The 21,291-nt window shown below is 45.3% G+C and overlaps 1 protein-coding gene across 1 annotated transcript in view; it reads right to left on the reverse strand.

Annotated features, from left to right (window-relative positions):
- Positions 1-562: 562 nt before the first annotated feature.
- SYNPO2L (synaptopodin 2 like) overlaps positions 563-21,291 on the reverse strand; it is a 41,747-nt gene continuing 21,018 nt past the window's right edge. The window contains exon 4 of the mRNA XM_040607530.1: positions 563-6,974. Coding sequence (XP_040463464.1) covers positions 4,636-6,974 — 2,339 coding nt within the window. The 3' untranslated portion in view covers positions 563-4,635. The remainder of the gene's footprint in view (positions 6,975-21,291) is intronic.

A 21,291-nucleotide genomic window follows, 5' to 3' on the forward strand; every position in this document is an offset into this window, starting at 1 on the left:
CAGGACCTAGAAATTGAGTAGACTTGAACATGAATTGGGTTGGGGTTAGAGTCAGGGTTAGGCTTGGAGCCTGAGGATACAATGGGATATATCTGATTTTGTGACTGATTTGGTTTTCTGATCTCTTGGTTAATATTAAGTGGAATCGTTCAATGTGAGTTTATATTTGGATCTGCCACAGCTGAAAAAGTTGCTAGCAGATTTACAAGCAGAGGGTAGGGTTTAGGTTAAAGCAGGCTGAGGGGCAGGGCTGGGACAGGCCAGCTGGGGCTGGCCCATGAACTTCTTCACCCTGTCAGTGAGTGTTTTATAGCTAGTAGTACCAAAGTTTTGGGTTTCACTTAGGTTTTTCCTTGCATAGGGCTTTATTAATGTATAGGGGGGGTTCAGTCCAACTTAGGTGTTTTTATTGCTGAGACATCCCGTCCTTTTTAGGACTCCTTATATTGTCTTGGCCTTAGTAGTTTGTTGGTAGTGCTAGCTGCATATGCTGTACACATAGCAGTTCCTCCTGGGTACCAAGCAAAGAAAGTGACAAAATGCCACATGTAAAGTGCATATCACAAGTTTATTCTTCTGCACAAATAGAAAGTGACTATAAACTGGGGGGGGCGGGGGGGGCAGGGGGAGACAAAACAGGAAAGGAAAAAAAGTATTTCCATAAATAAAGATGCCAATTCTGTTCTTCTTCTGGGGTCACATCTTCCACCAGAGAGAGCAGTACTGCTGGGCTCCCATTTTCAGAGCACTGTTGAGTCTTTTCTAGGAAGAGGGTCCGGTAGGGGATGCTGGATATTATAGCAGAAAGGGAGCATATTCATTCCAAGCGACAATCTTGGCTTGCACTATGCTCATGTCTGGCGATCAGTGACCCATCATCACACCAGTCTCTTCTGAGATTCTTCCTCTCAGCTGCTGCAGGATCTTAAGGTTATCTCTGGCAAGTGTTCTCATATGTTCAGAGGGAATGGATTGATCCTTCTGAAGCAAAGATGAACCCCCAGAATTGTCATAGCTGCAATGTGTAACCTGCAGCATTCTAGAGAGGAGGGATGATAGGCTGTTTTAAATCAGAGACCATGCATCTTCCAATGCTTAGCAAGGGGATACTGGGGTTTGGCCTACCACTGCAGCTTATAGCTTAGCAGGTGGGAGCTAAAACTTGTCAAACAACTGTTTATGTCTGTGCTTGTTGAACAGCTGAAGAATTAGAAATTTTAAGAGGCTCAAGAAAAGCTTATATGGTTGAAAAGTATTCCTCGTAACCTCACCTGTGACCTTTCTAAGAGGCACAGCCACAATATTTTCATGAGTAGACACTAGCAGAGCTGCTTGAAGCCAGCAGTAGTGCAGGTTTCTTCCTTATAGCTTAGCAGATGCATCTCAGTATTATTTCTTATCTCATGCTACTTGCAGCCACAGGCCTTGTTTGGGATATGCCACAAGCACTGTAGGCCTCATCTGCAACACCCTCTGCTTCTGCAGATTAAGTCCTGTGTCAGCATAGGATCCAGAAAAGATCAAGAGGGGCTGAGATCCAGCAGACTACTTTGGCTTTGCTTCTAAGCATAGCTTCGAACCAAGGATGTTAGAAGTGAAATGCAGGATCCCCAGCCTCCTGGTTCTTTTCCTTGCTCTGATGTTTAATACTCGTTCTCCAGTCAAACCTAACATTTTTTCATCTCCTGCTCATTACATTATTAGAAATGATGGGCCAAATGCAGTTATTCCACTCACTTGGGTGCTGACATCTAACATTCAATAGTGTTTGGCCTTGGCTTGCATGAGCGTCTCCCAGAAATCTGGAGTGGGACCACTGAAATACTAACTATGTGCAATCTCCCTTACATGCTAAGGCCAGACCTCTCTTTTTTCTGAGCGGCAAAATGAATTTCCCAAGACACTCAGGTCCTGAGAGCACTCACCTTTATGGACCTGAGGGAGAGAGACACTGGAGCAAGATTCAGACTTTCTGAGGTTATTTCTTCACTGCAGAATTATCTTGAACACCCTTTCTCTGGTCCACACAACCCCTCTCTACACCTGAGTTCAGTGATGCTTTCAACTTGTGGTAGCTTGTCTGTCTAAGGCTAGTGGCTAAAACCATTAGCCAGTGACAGACAGCACTCCACAAGGAGACTAGGCACAAAGCTTTTGGAGCACTGCTAGTCCTCGAGTTCCTTCTCACAGCTTTCCTAGCAAAACAGAATATTCCTCCTTCCATATTTGAGAAGAATCACAGAGATACAGCTTGCTACAGCACACAGGACTTTTTTCCAGAAACACTGGCAATACAATGCAGCACACGATGAGTGAGAAAGCAATTGTCCAAATTAGGTTTTGTAACATGGCTCCTCTCCTTCACCAGAGCTAAGTGGATTCCGGTGATGGGAATTAATTTACCCTATGGTAATGACTTGTCCTAAGACATCCCCTCTGGGGCTTTCCAGGAACACACACAATCACCTCATCAGTTCAGGTCAGCTGCTCCCATGTCATACAACCAGGGGCAGCACCTCTTCTGGCTCAGCCACGCCTTTGCACATTAATTCAAGGCATTCCCAAAGGTTTTCTCTCCATCCTCTCCCATGGCTGATAAGTCTGCCAAGTGAGGTGTAAGTGCTGTCCTCAGCCCTCCCCAGTATGTACGTCCTGTGTTTCAGGGCCCCCAGGAATGTGCATTCTCTAAGGAAATGTAGAAACACCAGCTTTTGTGAAAAGAGCTATACACTGTAAGCTCCAGCTGCACGGAGGAAGGTTGGCTCAGACTTAGCGTGAAACCACACTAGCTGCACTGCTTACAGACTTGGCACCAGCCCCATTTGACCCTCCTTTTTTTCTCCCCAGAACCTATAGTTTTGTACATCCAAAGTTTGTTCTCAGTCTGGTCAGAGAACAGCTTCTGCTTGAAGGAGACAAGCAAGCCTAATGAGATGGAGGCATGTCTCAAACAAGGCTAAAAGACCTTCATCCCGCCTCCAGTACTCATTCCTGAGGGTCTAGCAAAAAGCTGGGCAATCTCTGCCCAGGAAGCTCCTTCCTTGCAGCTGGGGCATCTGCCATGTTTGGAAGCCAGTGCTTCAGGAGCAATGTTTTCTTGGTGTACTCACGGGATCACACTGTAAAAGTGGCTGCTGCAAAACAGGAGCACAGGTGGAAAGCAAATGGCAGAGGTGTGTGCGAACCAGAGCACAGATGACATGCACACACACATGCACAGTCCCTACTAATATCCTGAATTGTTCCTTGGGAAAGGGAATTCTTTTTTCTTGTGTGCCTTTGGTGTAGGAATTAAGTCTGAGGCTAGCCTGGGACATTCAAGGAATAACCAGTCCTGTTTCCCCAGCATCGCCAGCGAAATGAGCTCTGTATGTGTGTGTGAGTGCAGATCCTCTGCGAATCTCAGAGCACTTCAGTTCTTACCAAATAGATCCCAAGGATACTGAAATCATTTAGTATGAAATTCTACTTGTGAATTTCTGTTTCCCTTTCCTCCACTTCCACACCGAGAGCATCTGTAAAGGGGCTTCATTTTCTAGCTCATCACAGAGTTTTCAGCAAGTTTAATGTCATGATCCATTTCCAATCTAGCCACACTTCTGTCCTAAACTAAACAAAAAGATGATGTGCAAATGGATATTCAATCCTGCCTCCTTTTAAAACCAAGTGTACCTTCTCCCACGCAATCCTCCTTTGTACTTACAGCATCTATATCCTCTTCCAGTGGGACTAATGCTGCAGGGCCTTCCTTGCGCCAATCAGCCACTGCCTGAGCTTAGCTTTGCCTTTGTGTATCCTCAAAAACAGATACTTCTTTCTGTGGTTCCTCCACCTTGTGATAGCCCCACCAAGTCCATTCAATGCCCCTCTTTGGCAAACTGCTCCCAGACCTGATAGCCATGTTTAGCACCAGCTAAGATGACTCTCCCTTTCACCCTCATCCCTGGTGACTGTAGGAGCGGGCATACACGGCCACCCTCCTGTGCAGGGCACACTGCCCACACGTGCCGTGCAAACACCGCCGCTCGCTCTGCTCTCTTGCCTCCTCTCCCATGGCCCTCTGGAGGGGAGTCTGGGAGAAGTGCCCAAGGCAAAGCCCCACTTCTGCTTTCATTCCCTGCTGAACGCTGCGGTGTGCATGTGTGTGTGTGCGTATGGACTGACAGGCTCAGAGGAAAGCAGTCTAATGGAGAAGCTAGGGCTTCTGTACTGTAATCCCAGCTCTGACCCTTTCTTCCTGGAAAAGCTCTTGCCCCTCAGTCTGTTCAGGGGTGACTCCAAAGCCCTTGGGAAAGGAAAACCACTGCTGCCTACATGTCCTCACATGAGGCCACCCCTGCCCTTCACCACCTCCAGAGGTGCATTTTGCTACTGTGTACAAGTTCCCAGTCTCTGTTGTCCTCTTTCCACATTCTTCCTCCTGCTGTAGCCATGGCCAGTAAGCCTTGCCACGAAGCTGCCCATCTGAGACTAAGGGGAGGCTGGGGGAGAGGGTGGTGCAGAAGGGGAGTAATTTTTTTTTTTTTTGTCTTTTCTTCATTTTGTATCACTCATCCCAATGTACTGAGCTGACATGAATGACAAAACGAGCACTATCTCTGCAGGGCCACAGATGGGATGGGAGTGCTGCCTGCCTCAGTGGTGGCCAAAGCTCGGCCTCCACACATTGGCCTGCATCCCTGTTCTTGCTGCTGAGAATTTGGGCCTGGCCACCTGAAACCGAGAGGCTGAGGCTGGGTTTGGGTAAGGCCCCTGGCCCGCCTGACCAGGCTCTGGGGAGCTCTGGTGTGGCTTAGGGGACTGGCTGAGCTCCACCTGGAAGGGTGCCGGTGTAGTGGGGGCAGAAGAGGCCATTTCTGTTCTCCACACTGGCTCATCCAACGTGGTGGCCGAGCGGGGCACAAGCACAGTGGGTGCCAGGCTGCTTGAGGTTGGCATGGGAGCTGGAGTGGAGAAGCGACGTATCTCCTGAGTCTTGGCTGTTTTCACAGGGACCTGCTTGGCTGCCGTGAAGGACGAGCTAGCCTGTGGGCCTGTCTGACCAGGAGACTCCTGAATGCTGGAGCTTGGGGGATCCCCAAAACAGAACATGGCTGATTTTAATTGATAGGGCTGGTGGCGCATTAAATCAATGACCTTGATCCCTGATTTCTGGCCAGGTGCCTTTTTCACTTTGCTCTCTGCTTTGCTAGCCTGAGATTTGCTGGCTGCCAGAGGATAGAAAGGGGAATGCATTGGGTTGTAAGCTATTGGAGGGGGAGCACGGATGTTGGGTGAATATTTCCAGGAGGAGGGTAGAGAAGGGGAAGGAGAGGGTGTCCTGGCCTTGGACTCTGGCTTCGGCGTTGTCTCCACCACATACTTGTCCATGCGGCTCTGGCGTTTGGCAAAGAGCTCTGCCCCCTTGCCTTTAAGCTGAGGCATGTCCTGGGCCCCATTTACCAGTCCAGCATCTTGCTGCTGAGGCTTAGGAGCCACTGGCGGTGGGGTCTTGAACTTGCGGCCAGAAGACTGCATGAAGTTGCAGGCCTCAGCACCCAGACTGAGGAAGTCCTCCTCAGGCCCAGACTCAAAGCCTGCCCCAGGGTGGTCAGCTTTAGGCTTCTCATCCAGGTTCTGCACCAGAGACAGGAGCTCAGGGTTGGGTGAATTCTTCTTCTTCTCCTCAATCTTACTGAACATGGGTTTCTTGTTGCCCCGTCGGCGAGCCTCCTGCAGGATGCCTGTGCGGGGAGCCGGCACGGCAATCCTCTGCTCCCTGGAGGTCAAGGGCTCAGAAGGAGGTCGTGGTGTTGCTGGTGAGACAGCAGGAGAAGGCTGCTTTGGCAGGGGGGAACTGCTTATTGTGTGCTGTGATGGTGCTGGACTGATATACAAAGAAGAAGAGGCTGTTCCAGGGACTCGTGGCTGGGATGCCGCAGAGGCTACTTCTCCTCCTGGCTTTGAGGGAGTTGACAGAAAGATGGAGGTGGTAGATGTTCGGGCAGTGTTGGCAGAAGGCTTAGTGTCTGGAGTACTTCCTCCCCCTCTTGGCTGTGACTCCAGTGGTGGTGTTGGTCTTCCTGGTGCAGGGATATACAGAGATGTGGAGGAGCTGACTGGACCACGGTGTGTTGGCACTGGTGCACTGGCAGGTGTTCCTGCAGCCAGAGGTGAGAAAGGGGGAACCACCGTGCTTTGTCCACCTAGACTTTCACTAGTTTTTTTGGGTGCAGATGGCCTGAAGATGACAGAGGATGTTGCTGGGCGTTGGCCAGAGAAGCCAGGAGTAAAGGGTCGTGCAGACCTGTTGAACATGCTTGTTGAGCTTGCAGTGAAGGGGTCAGGCGTGCTTGGGGGAGGCAGGAAGAAAGTGGGGCTAGGGGGAGCCAGGAGCTGAGCTGGGGGAGTGTCTGGCTGCTTGCTGGGCACTTGCACACCTTCCAGGTGGATGCTGAGGGGCACACTGTCTACCTTCTGTGGCACAGGCATATCTCCGTTCACCGTGCCCTGCTGTGGCTGGGCAGCTGGGGCAGGCTGGGTGCTCTTCTGCACCGGGACTTTCTCGACTGTGTACTTCCCAGCCCGTTCCCTCTGTTGCTCAAATAATCGTGCTCCTTTACCTGAAGCCTCACTCAAGCCTTTTTGCTTCTCTTCCTTCTGTTCAGAGTCAGACTTGGACTTTTCAATGTCCAGGTAAGTGTTGTCCCAGTCTGAGTGATTAGTTAGGCTTCGGGCATCAGAGAAACCTTCCTCATCAAATTCAGACTCGCTAGTTGGAAAAACTCCGTCTTCCTCCTCGTAGGAGCGGTCTTCGTCAACACTCCCAAAGCTTACCAATGTATACTTCTTAGCCCTCTGCCTGCGCTTCTTGAACATCAGCACCCCCTTGGAGTGGGGGTTCGGTGCATCTGTCAGCAAGGATGCAATGGTTCTGCACTTGGTTTTGGCTTCTTTCACGTTCTTCTCTTGGATGCTCTCGTGGCGGTGGAGCTCTGCAAAAGACAAAAGGAGGCAAGCTCAAGGTCAGTGAAAGGCTGGGTGGGCAAAGTGGGACTGTGATATGGCTACAAGTATTCTGGTGCCCATACCAGGAAATACACTGCCCTTCTTTGCTAATAGTGTCTTTAGGAACTGCTGATAGAAAGCCAGGTGCAGTTTTCTCTTTCCCTGCAAACACAACAGAATTCCATGCAGCTGTGGGGAGGGAACTTCCCCCCACTCTGATGGCTGGTCTCTGTTTCTTGGTCAGACCTGGGATTTCCTATTTCTGCAACACGTTGCCAAGAGTCCCAGGCTGTATCTCACAGTGTTTTTACTGTGTATGCCCTTGCTCCTGGGAATTTTTACCATTTACTTATGACCCTGAAGGTGGAGCCCTGCTTTTTGCAGACCTTCCTCCTACCATATGGAGGATTCCCTGGAGCAAGTGATTTGTCTGGCCCTGAGAGTTTGGGAAGCAGCCACTGCTACTGCTAGCACCCATGTACATAAGCAATGGGAGAGGTGCCCTGCAGGCACAGCTGGGCTGCTCCTGCTTTAGGCCCTGCAGGGCCAGCTACAGTCAGTGTCTTGCAGCAGCGTTGTGTGTGGGGCTGTTGGCTGCTCTCTGCAGCGGCCCTGCAACAGCAGGAGGCATGTTTTCACCCTTGCTGTGGTCCCTTGTGTGCCCTATACCCAACAAGGAAGAAAAGCATTTGCTCCTGAACAAGAAAAGAATCCCAGACCCCCACAACTGATCAGCCAGGACAGAAGGAATCCACTTAGACAGGCTTGCTTGGAAAGCCAACACCTGTTGGGACACTGGCATGGAAGTGTGGGGTAATAATTTTCCACCTGCTCTGCCAGCCCAGCGGTCAGTAAAGACCCAGGGAGGAACGTTGTGTTCTTTGCCTTGCTTGCAGGGAAAGCAGAGGGTGAATGAGATTCAGTAGCAAAACCAGTCTTGGCTGCCCAAAAGGAAGTATGGGCATGCCTTGAAACAGTGTTCATGTGACAGAAATCAGCGCTAACCTTGCACAGAAAAAACCCCATACACCTAAACCATAAACTAATTTCTGATTTCTTTTATTTCATCCTTTTTCTTACTCCCATTGTCTTATTCCCAGCATGACAGTACAGCTGAAACATCCATCCACTGCCTGCATCTAATAATTTATCAAAAAACTGTGTAGCACCTTGTCCATCCCTGATATTCTCAAGAACAGTACAAAATTGTGCCCTGCTGAAGGGAGAAAGGAGAGGAGAGCAGCAAGCAGTGCTGGGCGATGGTGTTATCTTAAGAGATTATGGAAGCTGCTCAGTCCTCTCAGGATCTCACTTCTGACCATTTTATCACAGAGCATTCATTCAATGGGGATCTGCTAATGTGGCAAACTTACCTACAGTGGGGGTCAGGGAGCTTAGCTAAGCGGGATACTAGTTTTCCTGAGGGTTGCAGATGTGCCCCAAAACCTGGCTAGGCTGCACAGCTGTGGCAAGTGTCATCACTCCATACTGCACCAGTGTAACCACAGCAGAAAGAGCTTCCCTCTCTCACCCAATGCTGAAAATAAGGTGATCTGCAGAGCAGTCATCCTTCCAGGAAGCTCAAGAATACAAGGAAAGACTCTTCTCAAGGTTTGCATCCATTCCATAGCACAGGCTGCTGCTTAGGGATTTCAGCAAGGCGACTTCTGAGGTTCCATTCCTCCCCTTTGCACCCAGAAAACTGGAAACAGCAAAATCAATGCTGAAAAAATGGCTCACTATTCGTACTTGCACTTGCAAAGTGAAGGCTCTCTGCAAAACTTTCTTTACAGAATGACTGCACCTTGCTGAACTAAGACTGAAGCAGTGTCCAGGTTTTCGTGGAGACTTAGTGCTCTTCAGGGCAGTCATAGATGGGCCCTCAAAGATCTGCTCTCCATGATGGAAATGAGCTACAGTCCTTGATGTTCTGTCCACTCCACTTGCAAATCTGCATGCATGTGTCTCTGGGGGTTGTTAACAATGGAGGAAGTAAGGAAGATTTCTTTTTTGCTACAAGCTACTACACCTCACCTGGCTCATATTTTGCTTCTAAATTTACAAGGAGGAAGAGCAGCACTACAGAATCTTAATCAAGTGCAGAATATTTAAACTCTAGACCCTCAGTGACTCACAGGAGGATTTCTGGCATCAGGAGCTAACAGCTTAGGGAGCTACACCATCCAAAGTGAGCATGCAGCTCCTTCTGACAGCGGAGTACCATGAAAGCACTCAACTCTAGAGTCTTGGCTATGCCTCAAGCAAGTCTTGGTCCTCACTCAGCATTAGCATCCATGTACAACTTCCCTAGGGAATTGCTCTGAACTGTGCTCTGAAGCAGCTGGCAAGTAAGGCCCTCTAGGACCTGCTATCACCTCCCTATTTTCCTCTTACTTTCCTCCTCATCAAAGGCTAGAGCACATAAATTATACCAGTTCTCCCAAAAGAAAAATGATAATGCTATTCAAGCTACAATCTACCAAAGCAGTTTAAGAAAAAAAAAGAAAGAGAAATCTTCCTGAGATGACTTGCTGAAGGTAAAGAGCAAGAGTGAAATCAGAATAGGTAAAAGAACAGGGAAAGGAGAGGAGAGGAAAAAGGAGAGGAAGGGAAAGGGAGAAGAAAGGAAGATAAAGAAAAGGAAAAGAAAAGAAAAGGAGAGGAAGGGAAAAAGAAAAGAAAAAAGAAAAGAAAAGATAAGATAAAATAAAATAAAATAAAAGAAAAGAAAAGAAAAGAAAAAAGAAAAGAAAAGAAAAAAGAAAAGAAAAGGAAAAGAAAAAGAAAAGAAAAGAAAAGAAAAGAAAAGAAAAGAAAAGAAAAGAAAAGAAAAGAAAAGAAAAGAAAAGAAAAGAAAAGAAAAGAAAAGAAAAGAAAAGAAAAGAAAAGAAAAGAAAAGAAAAGAAAAGAAAAGAAAAGAAAAGAAAAGAAAAGAAAAGGAAAAAAAGAAAAGAAAGAAAAGAGAAAAAAAGAAAAGAAAGAAAAGAGAAAAAAAGAAAAAGAGAGAAAAGAGGAGACGTTTGTACCTGCATAAGGCTGATCCAAGCTTGAGAAGGCACAGTCCAGACCCGGAGAGCTGGGCATGTCACAGAGCCCGTTTAATTCACAACTCCCCATAAAGAGAGACAAGGAGAGAGAAGTAAAGCAGTTCCCTGCTGGAGCAGAACCAAAGCTCTAAGGTGTCCAAGCCCTTTGCTATCAGCTCCACAAGCCTTTTAAAGCCTCTCTTTTGTCTCATAAGCATTGCTGCCAAAAGCCATGAGGTCACTTTGTCTATTTTCGTCTTCTTAGCTTCATCACTGAGCAGTGTGATGGACATTGTCACCTGGCACTTAAACACCCTCCTTCTTTCCCCCACCCTCTACCCCCTGTGAGGAATAACTCCTCTATTTTATTTTAAAATAAGAAAATACACTCTATACTCTCACTGCTTCTGTGGTGCAAGCTTTAGGTTAGAAAGGTGCAAGCTTCAGGTTAGTGTTTCCAATGCCTCAATGTCCAGCATTTCTGTGCTAAAGAGCCTTTCAAAGAGATGAGACTAACACAGTGCTCATTTCCAGCATGGACAAGCAGGCAAGCCCACCTGAGATGAAAGAGACTTTCCTTCTCTGAAACCCTCAGAGATAACCCAGCTCCAGGTAAACATAAGGAAGAAAATAGAGAGGAGAGGCTTTCTTTTCCTGTGTATATCCATTTCCTTCCATGTCTGAGGAGAAGCAGTTCATGATACAGACTTCTGTTGTGTACCAGGACTGAGGAACATTTAAGAGAGGAGCATTAGGATCCTGGGTGTCTGCAGCAAAATGGTATTGTTGAATTAAATTGGCAGAGGCTGTTAACTACACCACTGAAGAGTGTGGCTGTGCCCAGGGAGGGTGACGGAGCGTTTGGAAGCCAAGGAGTGGTGTTTTGGCAGCACCGTTCAGAGCTCCAGCACTGGAGACTGAGGTGTTGAAAGATAAGATGCTGATAGTGAGGACTGGGGTGGATGCGGAGGAAGGGAACAGAGGGTGCTGGAAGTCTACAGATCTTCGCAGTTGTGGCCTGCTCAGCATCTCCTCACACTTTGACTAGGTTTCGTCTTACCGCCTCTTTCTGTACACGAGCAATAGCTCCTGTGAAAGAATCCCAGAGCCATGACCAAGGGACACTGCCATGAAATTGTCCCTCCCAGCAGTCCCAGCCTTAGCAAATCTGCAGCCCATAACTTGAGCAGACCATCTGCAGTGTTAGTGAGTCTAGAAAAATGAAGGTCTGACCATGCCTCCTGAAATGCAGTAGCCATCGCTGCATGCCAAGAAGATGGCTTCCACAGGCAGTCTTGCTGTAAGAGGGATCTGTCATGCTTCATACAGAGGCTCTTACAGCAAAAACAATTAAAGTGGTTCAGTCTCTTCTTTGATGAATATTTACAAATATAGGGAAAACATTGTAGAATCTTATATGTATATATATATATATATATACACACAATATGCAATTGGAAATGAAAATACAGCTCTGCAGTACAGAAAAAATTCTCTATTAAGAACAATCAAATGGAATAGATAAAAGATTAAAGTTTATAAAACTCTCCTGAATTCTGTTGGTGGGGTGGATAATTTCTGTACAAGACTTCTTGTTAACTTTTAAATCACTTAGTTCTTGTCCCCACTAAATTCTGTTGGAATAATCCACAAAAAGGAAAAACTTCTATTCAGCAAAGCCTATAAAAAATTTCCCATTAACTTAATCTAATTAAATTTCACTGAAGTGAAATTAATTACATTACTAATTACAGTAAAGAGAAGTGTAAAAAATATAAATCTTTTCAAGATCAGGCCTTATTTGAAGAAAGCATTTTAATGTATGCTCAGGTAAACTACCAAACAAGCAGGCTTACATGATGTCAGATAGCGTTCATGTTCACTCAGAAGGAAACAATGGTAAATCTTAATACCAAAGACCAAACTTTAGAAAAGCCATTACCACAGAAAATAAGCATGCTGCTAATTTCAGAGATAAAGAGCCTGTTCCTCTGATGAAATACTATTTGTCTACTATTTTTTCACACAGGATCAACTAGAATTTTGTTCTTCCAGCTATTTATGTTAGACAAGGTCATTTTTCCATGGCTAACATCACAAATATCTCAGTAAGTCATTAGAGGCGATAGACATCTCATGCTTTTCATACCTGGAGTCCTTTCAAAAAAAGATTTGGATAAGTTATATTGGCCTTCTAAGTATTTCCCTGTTGAAAGCTTCAACCAATGTTTGAACTGCAACCAGTAAAGCAGAGGAGTATATATTCTTTTACTTAAAAGAAGTGGTAAAACTCTTGGGATAGAAAATGTGTTTCTCATTCTTGAGTATTTGCACACTTCCATCACATAACCCGTGCATGATATAAACATAGATATGGCTTCAGTTCCAATGTAGGATGCTACAGGCAAATAAATGCGTCAGTCCTACTCAGGTCTGCAACACTTAAGCATGTATTTGAGGTTAAAAACATAGTTAAGTACTTGTTAAACCAGTATTTGTTCTTAAATGGCTAGTGATTTTAAGAGCTCCCAATGAGACACTGCCCCACTGCAGTCTCCTGGTGTTAGAAAAACAGAAAACAAGCTTTTCTGCAGGTGAATTGACAGCCCATGGGAAAAAACATGCCCAGTCATTTTGTAGATTTTTGACTGTTAGCCATTCTGTGGCTCCCACACTGCTATTGAAGAGCTCTGCTAGGCAAAGAGTGTGTGGAGACAGAGCTGTACGTGGCTGCAGTATATTAGTCTCATGGTACCCTGCTGGAGACTTGAGTAGCTTGTTCAGTCAGAAAAATCTCCCTCAGCTGAGTCAGAGTTTGCCTTTCTTCCTGAGCTGGATGGGAATGTGTCCTCAGTGCAAAAGGTAGCACACATAGCCAACTTTGTTGTGCTGACAGCTCACTATTCCCTACATAGTCTCCTGTGACAAGATTGCCAAAGAAGAGCTTTCTTTTGCCAGGACAGTACCTGCTGAATGCACTAGTGAATCTATCTTTTGCAGTTTCAGCCTGATTACCTAAGAAAGGTTTAGGCAGTCATGCTGCATGTTTTTCGATCTTACCTGTCTCATGCTAATAGCTTTTGAGCCCATTTGCTAATTTTAGGAGTCTGAAGTCACAAAGATACAATGCTCCTAACAAGTTTACGTGCAGATAGGTGGCTGGACGGAGGAGATAGACCGCACCATAGGAAGCAGAAAGCCTGACTGCAGTCTTAATTAAGCACCAAAAACTAAAGAACGCACACAACAGAGAGATTATGAATTCTCATTTTGAATATGAGAGACATCAGACAGATTTGCATTTACTAGACATGGGAGAATGAGATACCAAATACAACACATAAATTAAAAGGACACCAGGATCTGTTAATTCTGCTGCTCACAAAATTGCTTGATGTCTGACAGCAGGATGCCACTGATTTATCGTCTCTTTGTCCTTCAGTGTTTCCAGCATCCACTCTCTAGTAATAGACAAGCATATGCTTACCATCTGGGTCTGTGGACTTGATTAATCCTGTAGCACTTGCCATATATTCTTGTTATCCAATTGATTTTAGTCCTTTTCTGCATCCAGTCAAGCTCCTACTACATTTAAAAATCCAGCCTTTCATGAGACAACTGTGTACCTTTCATGCCTCATGTCACCTGCTGATTGATACACAGCCATCTCCACTGAATCCTCAGGCCATCCATTAAAAATGGTATTATTGCTATTTCCTGTTACTGCTTGCTAGGTACAACACACTCATGAGAAACAAAAAACATTTTAAAAGCTTCACTAGCTGGAATTTGCAGTTGAAAAAGCACATAGGAAGACAGCAGTGGTTTTGAGGTCCTCAGTCCAGGTAACTCACCTCCCTCCCCTGTGTCCTGCACACACCTGGGTTTCTGTGGGAAGAAAGACCAGAGAAGAGCTGCAAGGTGTCCCAGCCAGGTCCCAGCTCTGAATAGCAGCAGTTTCAGGGCTGTGGGGTGTCCCACAGCACATACTATCTGTTCTGTCTAGATGCAGCCAGAGGACAAGATCCACTGACAGAAGAGAGGAGGGTTGGGATTTTTAATCATCTGTCTCCTCACCCGTCATATAACATTGAGGTGGAGAGGACATTTGATTGACATGTTAGTGTTTAAAGCTCCATGGGTGAAAATATAGAGGTAGTCCTGTTAGATTCAGAAGCCCAGTGAAACACTACTACCAACTTAGCCAGTTAGCTAATCTGACATCATGAGCCATTAATAGTTATGTTTTCTGTTCTATTCTTAGCCAATTGTGCAGTCACCTTACAGTAGTCCTATCTCATCCATATTTCTCTCGTTGAAAAAGTCATGTGGAACCATATCAGATATCTTACAGAAGCCAACATATACTGTGTCCACCTTACTTCTTTAGCCATGAAGTCTTATCTTACTGAACAGGTCAAAGACTGTCTCTTTTTCTGGTTTTTATTAGTCCATGTGTTTTTTACTGATCAATTTGTTTTCCACAAAGTGCGCTCAAAAGAACTACTTAGTTCACCTAACTGAAGCTAAACATTTTTTATTATTTTTTTTCCTTATCCCCGGAGCCTGTCTGTAAGAAGGGTGCTATTCTTGGTCTTTTCCCCTGAAATCCTTCTCGTTATTCCAGGGTATTTATCAGAGACTGATGATCATTCTGATAAAATTTTCACTAATTCCTTACATTTCACCTCCATAAAGAGTACGATTTAGCCTTGTCCTTTCAGTATAGTCAGTGTATCAAGATACGCTGAATCTACTCGCCCCCGTTCCTGCTCCTATTTCTTTTATACAATGGGCTAAATTCTTGGTTAACGAAAGCAGCAGATACATTGATGACGGTGAAGCTTTACAGGTTTCACAACAAACTGATCTCCCTTCCTACGATGAATTGAAGTGAAACTGAAGAACAATGATTTGTCAGGTTGAGTTTTCTCCTTCCTAGCTAATTTTCTCTCACTTTTGTTGAGCAATGACTTTGTTGTTTAATTACCCCTTGACAAAGTCCTTCTATGCCTCACCCTTTTATGCCTCTGCCTCCCCAATAACTATCATTTTGTCTTATTTCAGTGTTGTCTTTGAGCAGACTTGTCCCAACCTTGTCAGCAAGTCCCATGTCACTTTTAGAACTGATGGAAACAAGATGGGTCAGGGAGAGCGATTCCCATTGCCCATTTGCATTATTTCTTTCAACTCAGCTCTCAAAATCCTGGAACCTAGGAACTATCAACTTGGCTAAGACAGCCTGGGGTGATAGATATAGTTGTTTCACTGTGATTATTGCTCTAATCACCTTGAAATCTGAATTACTTGCAAAATTTTGGCTTAATCCCATTGTTCCCCATCAGCCTGACACATCCAAAATCACTCCAGAAGTGCATGTGCAAGGACAAGCTATGTTAACTTAACGTGTGTGGCAGCACATTTTGAAAAATCCCTTGCTGGGGCCCTGCAAGGACCATGGAAGTGTGAGTTCAGAACTGCTGACACCGTTTCAGCAGCAGCGGGATGATGAATGACCTCTGACCATGTCCAAGGAACTATGACTCAGAGTCACAGTCCCTGCACTGATGATAATAACATGAAGAAGTAATACCTGAGTAACTGATAGTTTTAAAAAGATGCTCAAAATGACATCTCATATAGTGGAAATACTAGGACAAAAGAGAGTATCTACCTTTTCATTTCAGGGATCACATACAGCTTTCCTCCAAACATCTTAAAAACCTGAAGATCTTTCCCCTTCCACAGAATATTATATATGCAGCTTGATTTATCTTGAGAACCACATGTTCAGCTAAATCCATGTCTCAGTCAGGCTCTGGGACAGCAGGATAGCAGTGAGGTACAAAGGTGAAGCAGAGCAGAGCCCTATAAGCCTTCTAGTGCTGCAACCCACAGTATCTACTCTGAAATGCTGGACAAGAGTGATGCCCAAGGGAATGATGGTGGAAGTCTCCAGTAAGAGAGCCTGAGGAAAACGGACAATTACTTGTGACAATTTCTGAGATGGCTCAAGAAACAACAAAAAAACATCCACACCAGACAAGACAGACAACACTAGCTTATAATCTGTCTTCTGCCCAAACAGTTAATACATCAGCCTGAAAATATCACCTCTGTGCTTTTGATAGAAGAACATAAACCAAAAGGCATAAGCTCAAATGCCATACTCAAGCCTAAGTCTGGAGGAAGAGGGCTCCAGATGCACAGTATTTATCTCACTGTTGTCTTCCTTAATAAATGCCTTCCAAGCTGCTGAGAATTCAAACCTGAATGTTAGTTATTAAGTGGGATATTTTTAAGTGAAGGTCTGTAACTAGACTGCATACACCAGTGTATGTAAATTGATTTCTCAAGTGGAGGCAATTTCAAGTTTAGCGCATGCTGAAGTGAGATCAAACTCTCCATCTGTGATTTAACCATGGAGGCTGTTGTCACTGAGTAGCAAGGGCCAAGGGTTATTCAGCGTTGCTTCATACATCTAGGAACAGACTTCCTGTAAGATCAATAGTTCAGGCAATTTTTGAATCTCCTGGGCTGAGCAGAATGCTTTTCTATTGTACTTTAAACCAGGTAGGACGGGGGCAGTTGACTACTATCCTAAACCTTTTGGTCTTCTAGAGTGTAGTGAATGGCAAAACCAGTAAGCTAGCCTAACCACCATGTAACTGTGATCATTGGAGTCACAACTGCCAAAGCTGAAAGCCAAGTAGAAAATGTGGTGCAGTAAGTTCAAACTGCCATTTAGGCACTTTCTCTCATTCACAGCTCCTCTGACATACACTGATAGTTACAGGCTGATAGATGGCTTGCTGCACACACTTCTTCTGCAGAGAAATGTGACTGTGGTCACTCTTGGAAGAGGTAATCTGTATGACCCGCTGATGAATAGGCCACTTATTTATAAGCATCCTATCTCATCAAGTGATGCTGCTGTACATCCGCTTTAAACAAGAAGGATTTCCTTTTCTGATATGGAATGCAGTAAGTTTGATGACACTGCACAGGCAGCCAGGCCCATATAAAGCAGAGGAGGAAATTTCCCCACCCATTTTTCCCTCCCTTCCCCTACCGTACATGGAGAGGCTCTTGAGTCCTAGGAACTAAAAATAGTCCAGTGGATAAGTTTAAATTGAGATATTTTGAAGCACTTCTTGCACTGACACAAATTCCTACAGTGTGATAGCAAGTTAGGACTAGACTGCTGTCCTGTTGTGTCTGTCTTCTCCTAGCCATTGGTATTTCCAGTTGTGAGGAAGCCTAAGCCCCTTGTCCCTGGGAGACAATTTAGGATGGGGTGAAAATACAGTGCACCTTAGAGAAGACAGGTGGCTGAGGAGAAGCAGCAGCCCTGGCTACAGATGGATCCCAAGGCTCTGAGGGTGGGGTGAGCAGAGGAGGACACTGCAGGAGCTATGGGAAACCAAAGAGCGTCACTAGCAATTACTTGCAACAGCTGTAGTTTGATTCTCCCTGGCAAAAGCTCCTGCTTCTTGCTAACCTCCTGAAACTCATTCAGATTTTTTTCACTTGTATTTTCTGTCTTGTTATCTCTTCCTTTCTTTCCGCACTGTCCAAGCAGCACAGAAATCATCTCAGGAAGGGATGTAGTTTTTCCCTTTACAGTGATGATGAACTGAGGCCCTAGATTTTCCCAGTTTCCCTAGGGATTAATCACCTCTTTAAATAGAGCAAGTTACTGGTTTTGTGGGAAGGAAATAAATTTATACTTTTGTTTCTTCAGATTAGGCAAAATATTGGCTATTCACAAGTATGAATGCTGTCCTGTAGTTCCTTTAAAGTAAAGCAAAGAGTCCCTGTTTGCTGGCTGTTCTCTTGCCCCACTGAGCAAAACACCAGGACATATAGTAGCCACTGGGCAGCAATGAAGACTGAAGTCCTATTACATGTAGGGCAAGTTCCCAAGTTCCCTACATTTGGGTGGTATGTGGCTCCCCACACTGCCCCGCTAGCCTGCATCAGCAATACTGAGTGGGTTTTGAGCAGGCATGTCCAGGTCCTGTGTCCTGTGGAGAGCTAGGACGATGTACATGCTTATTCCACAGGCTGGAAAAAATGAGCCAATACCAATGTGCAAATAGGGCAGGAACTTTGGAAAGAGATGGGCCAGACCTCACTGCAAGGGCTGTTGCCTAAGGAGCTCTAAGGTCTTGTGTCTTTGCTGGGGAAGGAGAAGCACAGCTCAGCAACTGATGACATGCTGGGCATCGTGAGGTGGCACCATCAGCTGCTGCTCCCTCTTCCCTCTGCTTATCTTGCTCCATCCCACCCACTGCCAAATCCTCATCTCGGACTGTTGGTACTTGCCACCCCAGTGTTCTGCTCCCAGAGTCAAATCCTTGCCTAGTGTAAATAAATGAGCTCCATTTGCTCCTGTGTTACTGTGATGCAAGGCAGGTGTTAGACAGCAGTGTCACCTCCAACAATTGCCACGTGTCTGAATCCTTTTAGCAAAGGCATGGAAAGGAGTTGGTGGAGTTGATGCAAAAAAAAATTATGTACTGGAGAAATGTCAATCCAATGAAAATTAAGAGAAAATGATTCAGTAACAACCATCATGGTAAGACTAAGAAAGATGATGGAGGAATATGGGAAGCATTTCCTCTGGAGGACAGTATACAGTCAGCCCAGATCAGATTTGCTAACATCAGAAACAAAGGAAAATCATACAGATGAGGGGTGGCAGGGGGGCTGAATCAACTTCCTTATGATCTGGAAAGCTCAGAGCTCTGGAAGGCAGGCAGCAAGGACAAAGGTCCACAAAAGCTCTGGAGATAGGAAATAAAATATCAGAGCTATGGATCGTAAGTTTGTGAAACCCCAAGAGCTGACAGGCAATAGCAACCTAACGAGATCCTTGCAGGGCAAGAGAGCTGTGAAGAATGTCAGTTGCTACTCTCTGTGGTGTGCAAACGATTACTATGTAACTCTGTTCTTGTACAGGGATTTCAATTATTCATCTAGAAATTTGATGTTTCCAGATACTCATCTAGAAATACTATACTTGCAATTCTGTTTGCCTGAGGCACAAGGACAGGTGGGAGAGGGGAAAAGTCCCTGTAGCTTCAAAATGACAGTGAAAAGTTAGAAAGAATTAATACAAAAGACAAGAGAAACACAACAAAAATTGGGGTATCAGAGCAGGCATGAGAAAGGAGTACAGTCTAGAAAGAAAAGGTGAGGAACTATCTGGATAACAGTCCCAACAAACCAAAAAGGAGGTTTTCACATTCTTGTGGTGCAGCAATGGGAGCCATAATGGAGAAGGCGATGGCAAGGCATGGCGGGTGTGCTGAGCAGGTGCACTGGGAATATATTTAGATACTTAGTGCTCCAAAAAGCAAACATATGATTAGGTAGTCAGAATGGTCCTTAAATGTCTACTGCATATATATCAAGCCCCAGGCTCCCATGACTGATCATCCAAGTCACCTACCGTTGGTAACTCAGATTTTAAAAACTTGCCTAGCTTCTAACCCACGAGCTTGATTTTGCATTCCTGTTTAGCAAAACCCAGGAGTCTCCATGTTGCAGAGCAGGCTACTATGCTGTGGGTATTGCTAAGGAAAGGCAGAGAAAAAGAACTTTAAACTCTGCTGGCTCTGTGGGAGCCTGGAGCAGCTGTAGGAACCAATGCAGCCCAAGCATCCTTGCCAAGGCTACATCTTTCTGGCAGGAGATGCTGTATGTACCATGTGCTCCCCATGCTGATAGCTCCTCTGCAGGCAGCCTCCCCACAGAGCCAGTGCAGCTCAGCAGCCTCACTGTGGGAGACATAAATACATACCTGTGTTTATTCCAGGTATTCCAGCTCCTTAGCTCTGTTCACCACATAATGCACACCCTCCATCCCTCTTCCTTCCTTCCTTCTTTCCTTCACAGTGTTATTGGCTGCTGATCATTAATTTTGTTTTAATAGCATCTGTGCTCCAGCATGATCAGGACATAGAGTTTTGCCTTCACATTTACTGTCAAGATTCCTAACCCAAGAAAAGGCCAAACTGGCCATGTGAGTTGCCATCCGAGGCAGAGTAACTCTTACATAAGGATACCCATGGCCAAACATAAACCAGAAGGGGGGCGAGCAGAGGAGTGGTAATAGGAGAATAAAATGTTATCTTAGTCTGCAGTGCTTCTGGGAACCCTACCTCTAGCTGGCAATAGAGTTGCATCACCTTCTGCCATGGGATATTATTTTGCCATCAGAAATGCTCTGCATTAAATACATGGCTTTCCTGGGAGCCTTCTGTACTGACGCTGTCCATGGAAATAAGTCTCGATGTAAAGCAATTGCTTATCCACTGCTAGGACTATCAGGTGGCAGGGAGCAGCTGAACATGCCTTTCTCAACATTCACCTCATGCTTGTACATTATTCAAAGGGGGAAAAAATAGCTTCATCCTCGGGGAGGCTGGAATTGCTACTTTCTTTGCTGTCCTAAGGCAAGTGAGTGCTAAAGACTGGGAAGAAATAGTACAAGGCACCAGGTCTGCTGTACCACCAGGCATAAGGGACCCAGGCAAGTCTCCTCTCAACACAGGGCAGAGCAGTAAGACGGAAGCTTGCCTGACAGAAGCAGTCTAGATTTGAAAGTTACCTTTATAGGATCCATTAGGCAGAACAGATAAGGAATGTTTAGCCCAAGGAAAAGAGAAAAGAGAGGCTTAACAATTGCCTTGCAATATTATCAGGCCTGGGGAAGAATGTCTGGCATTTGGAGCAGAGAATCAGAAGTTAGAATCTGTGTGCTTTATTTCTGATTCAGTCTAGTAATTTTTCTGGGTCTCTGTTTCCCACTCTGTCCCTCAGCTAAGTCACTTTTTAAAAACCTGCTTTATTTCTAGGCTTGGAAAAGTGTAAATTAGTCAATCCCACTGCACACTGAAGTACTCGTATGAAAACAAGTTTTTGATTACCTTGGTTTTAATATTATTGGATACACCACAACTGTAAAATCAGGTAACATGTTGTGCTGCCTTCATGTTTGGGTTTGAAATACTCCATGTGTAGCAGAAACCAGGAAAGATTTGCAATTAAGATCACTTCAGATCCATCACCCGTGTACTACACTACATTTTTCAGTACTTTATTCCACCTGGAAGGGTCTTGGCTAGCAGGGATCCCACTACAAGGAGCTGTTCCAGCAGCTGATTTACCAGCTCCTGCCCATTCTTGCTGGTAGTCCTCCACTGCTGATACCAAAAAAGCAATAAATACTACCAGAGCTCACCAGCTGCTGCCCCACATGGACACTCTT

Source organism: Falco naumanni, chromosome 9 (assembly GCF_017639655.2).
Source record: "Falco naumanni isolate bFalNau1 chromosome 9, bFalNau1.pat, whole genome shotgun sequence".
NCBI classification, from domain to species: Eukaryota; Metazoa; Chordata; class Aves; order Falconiformes; family Falconidae; genus Falco; species Falco naumanni.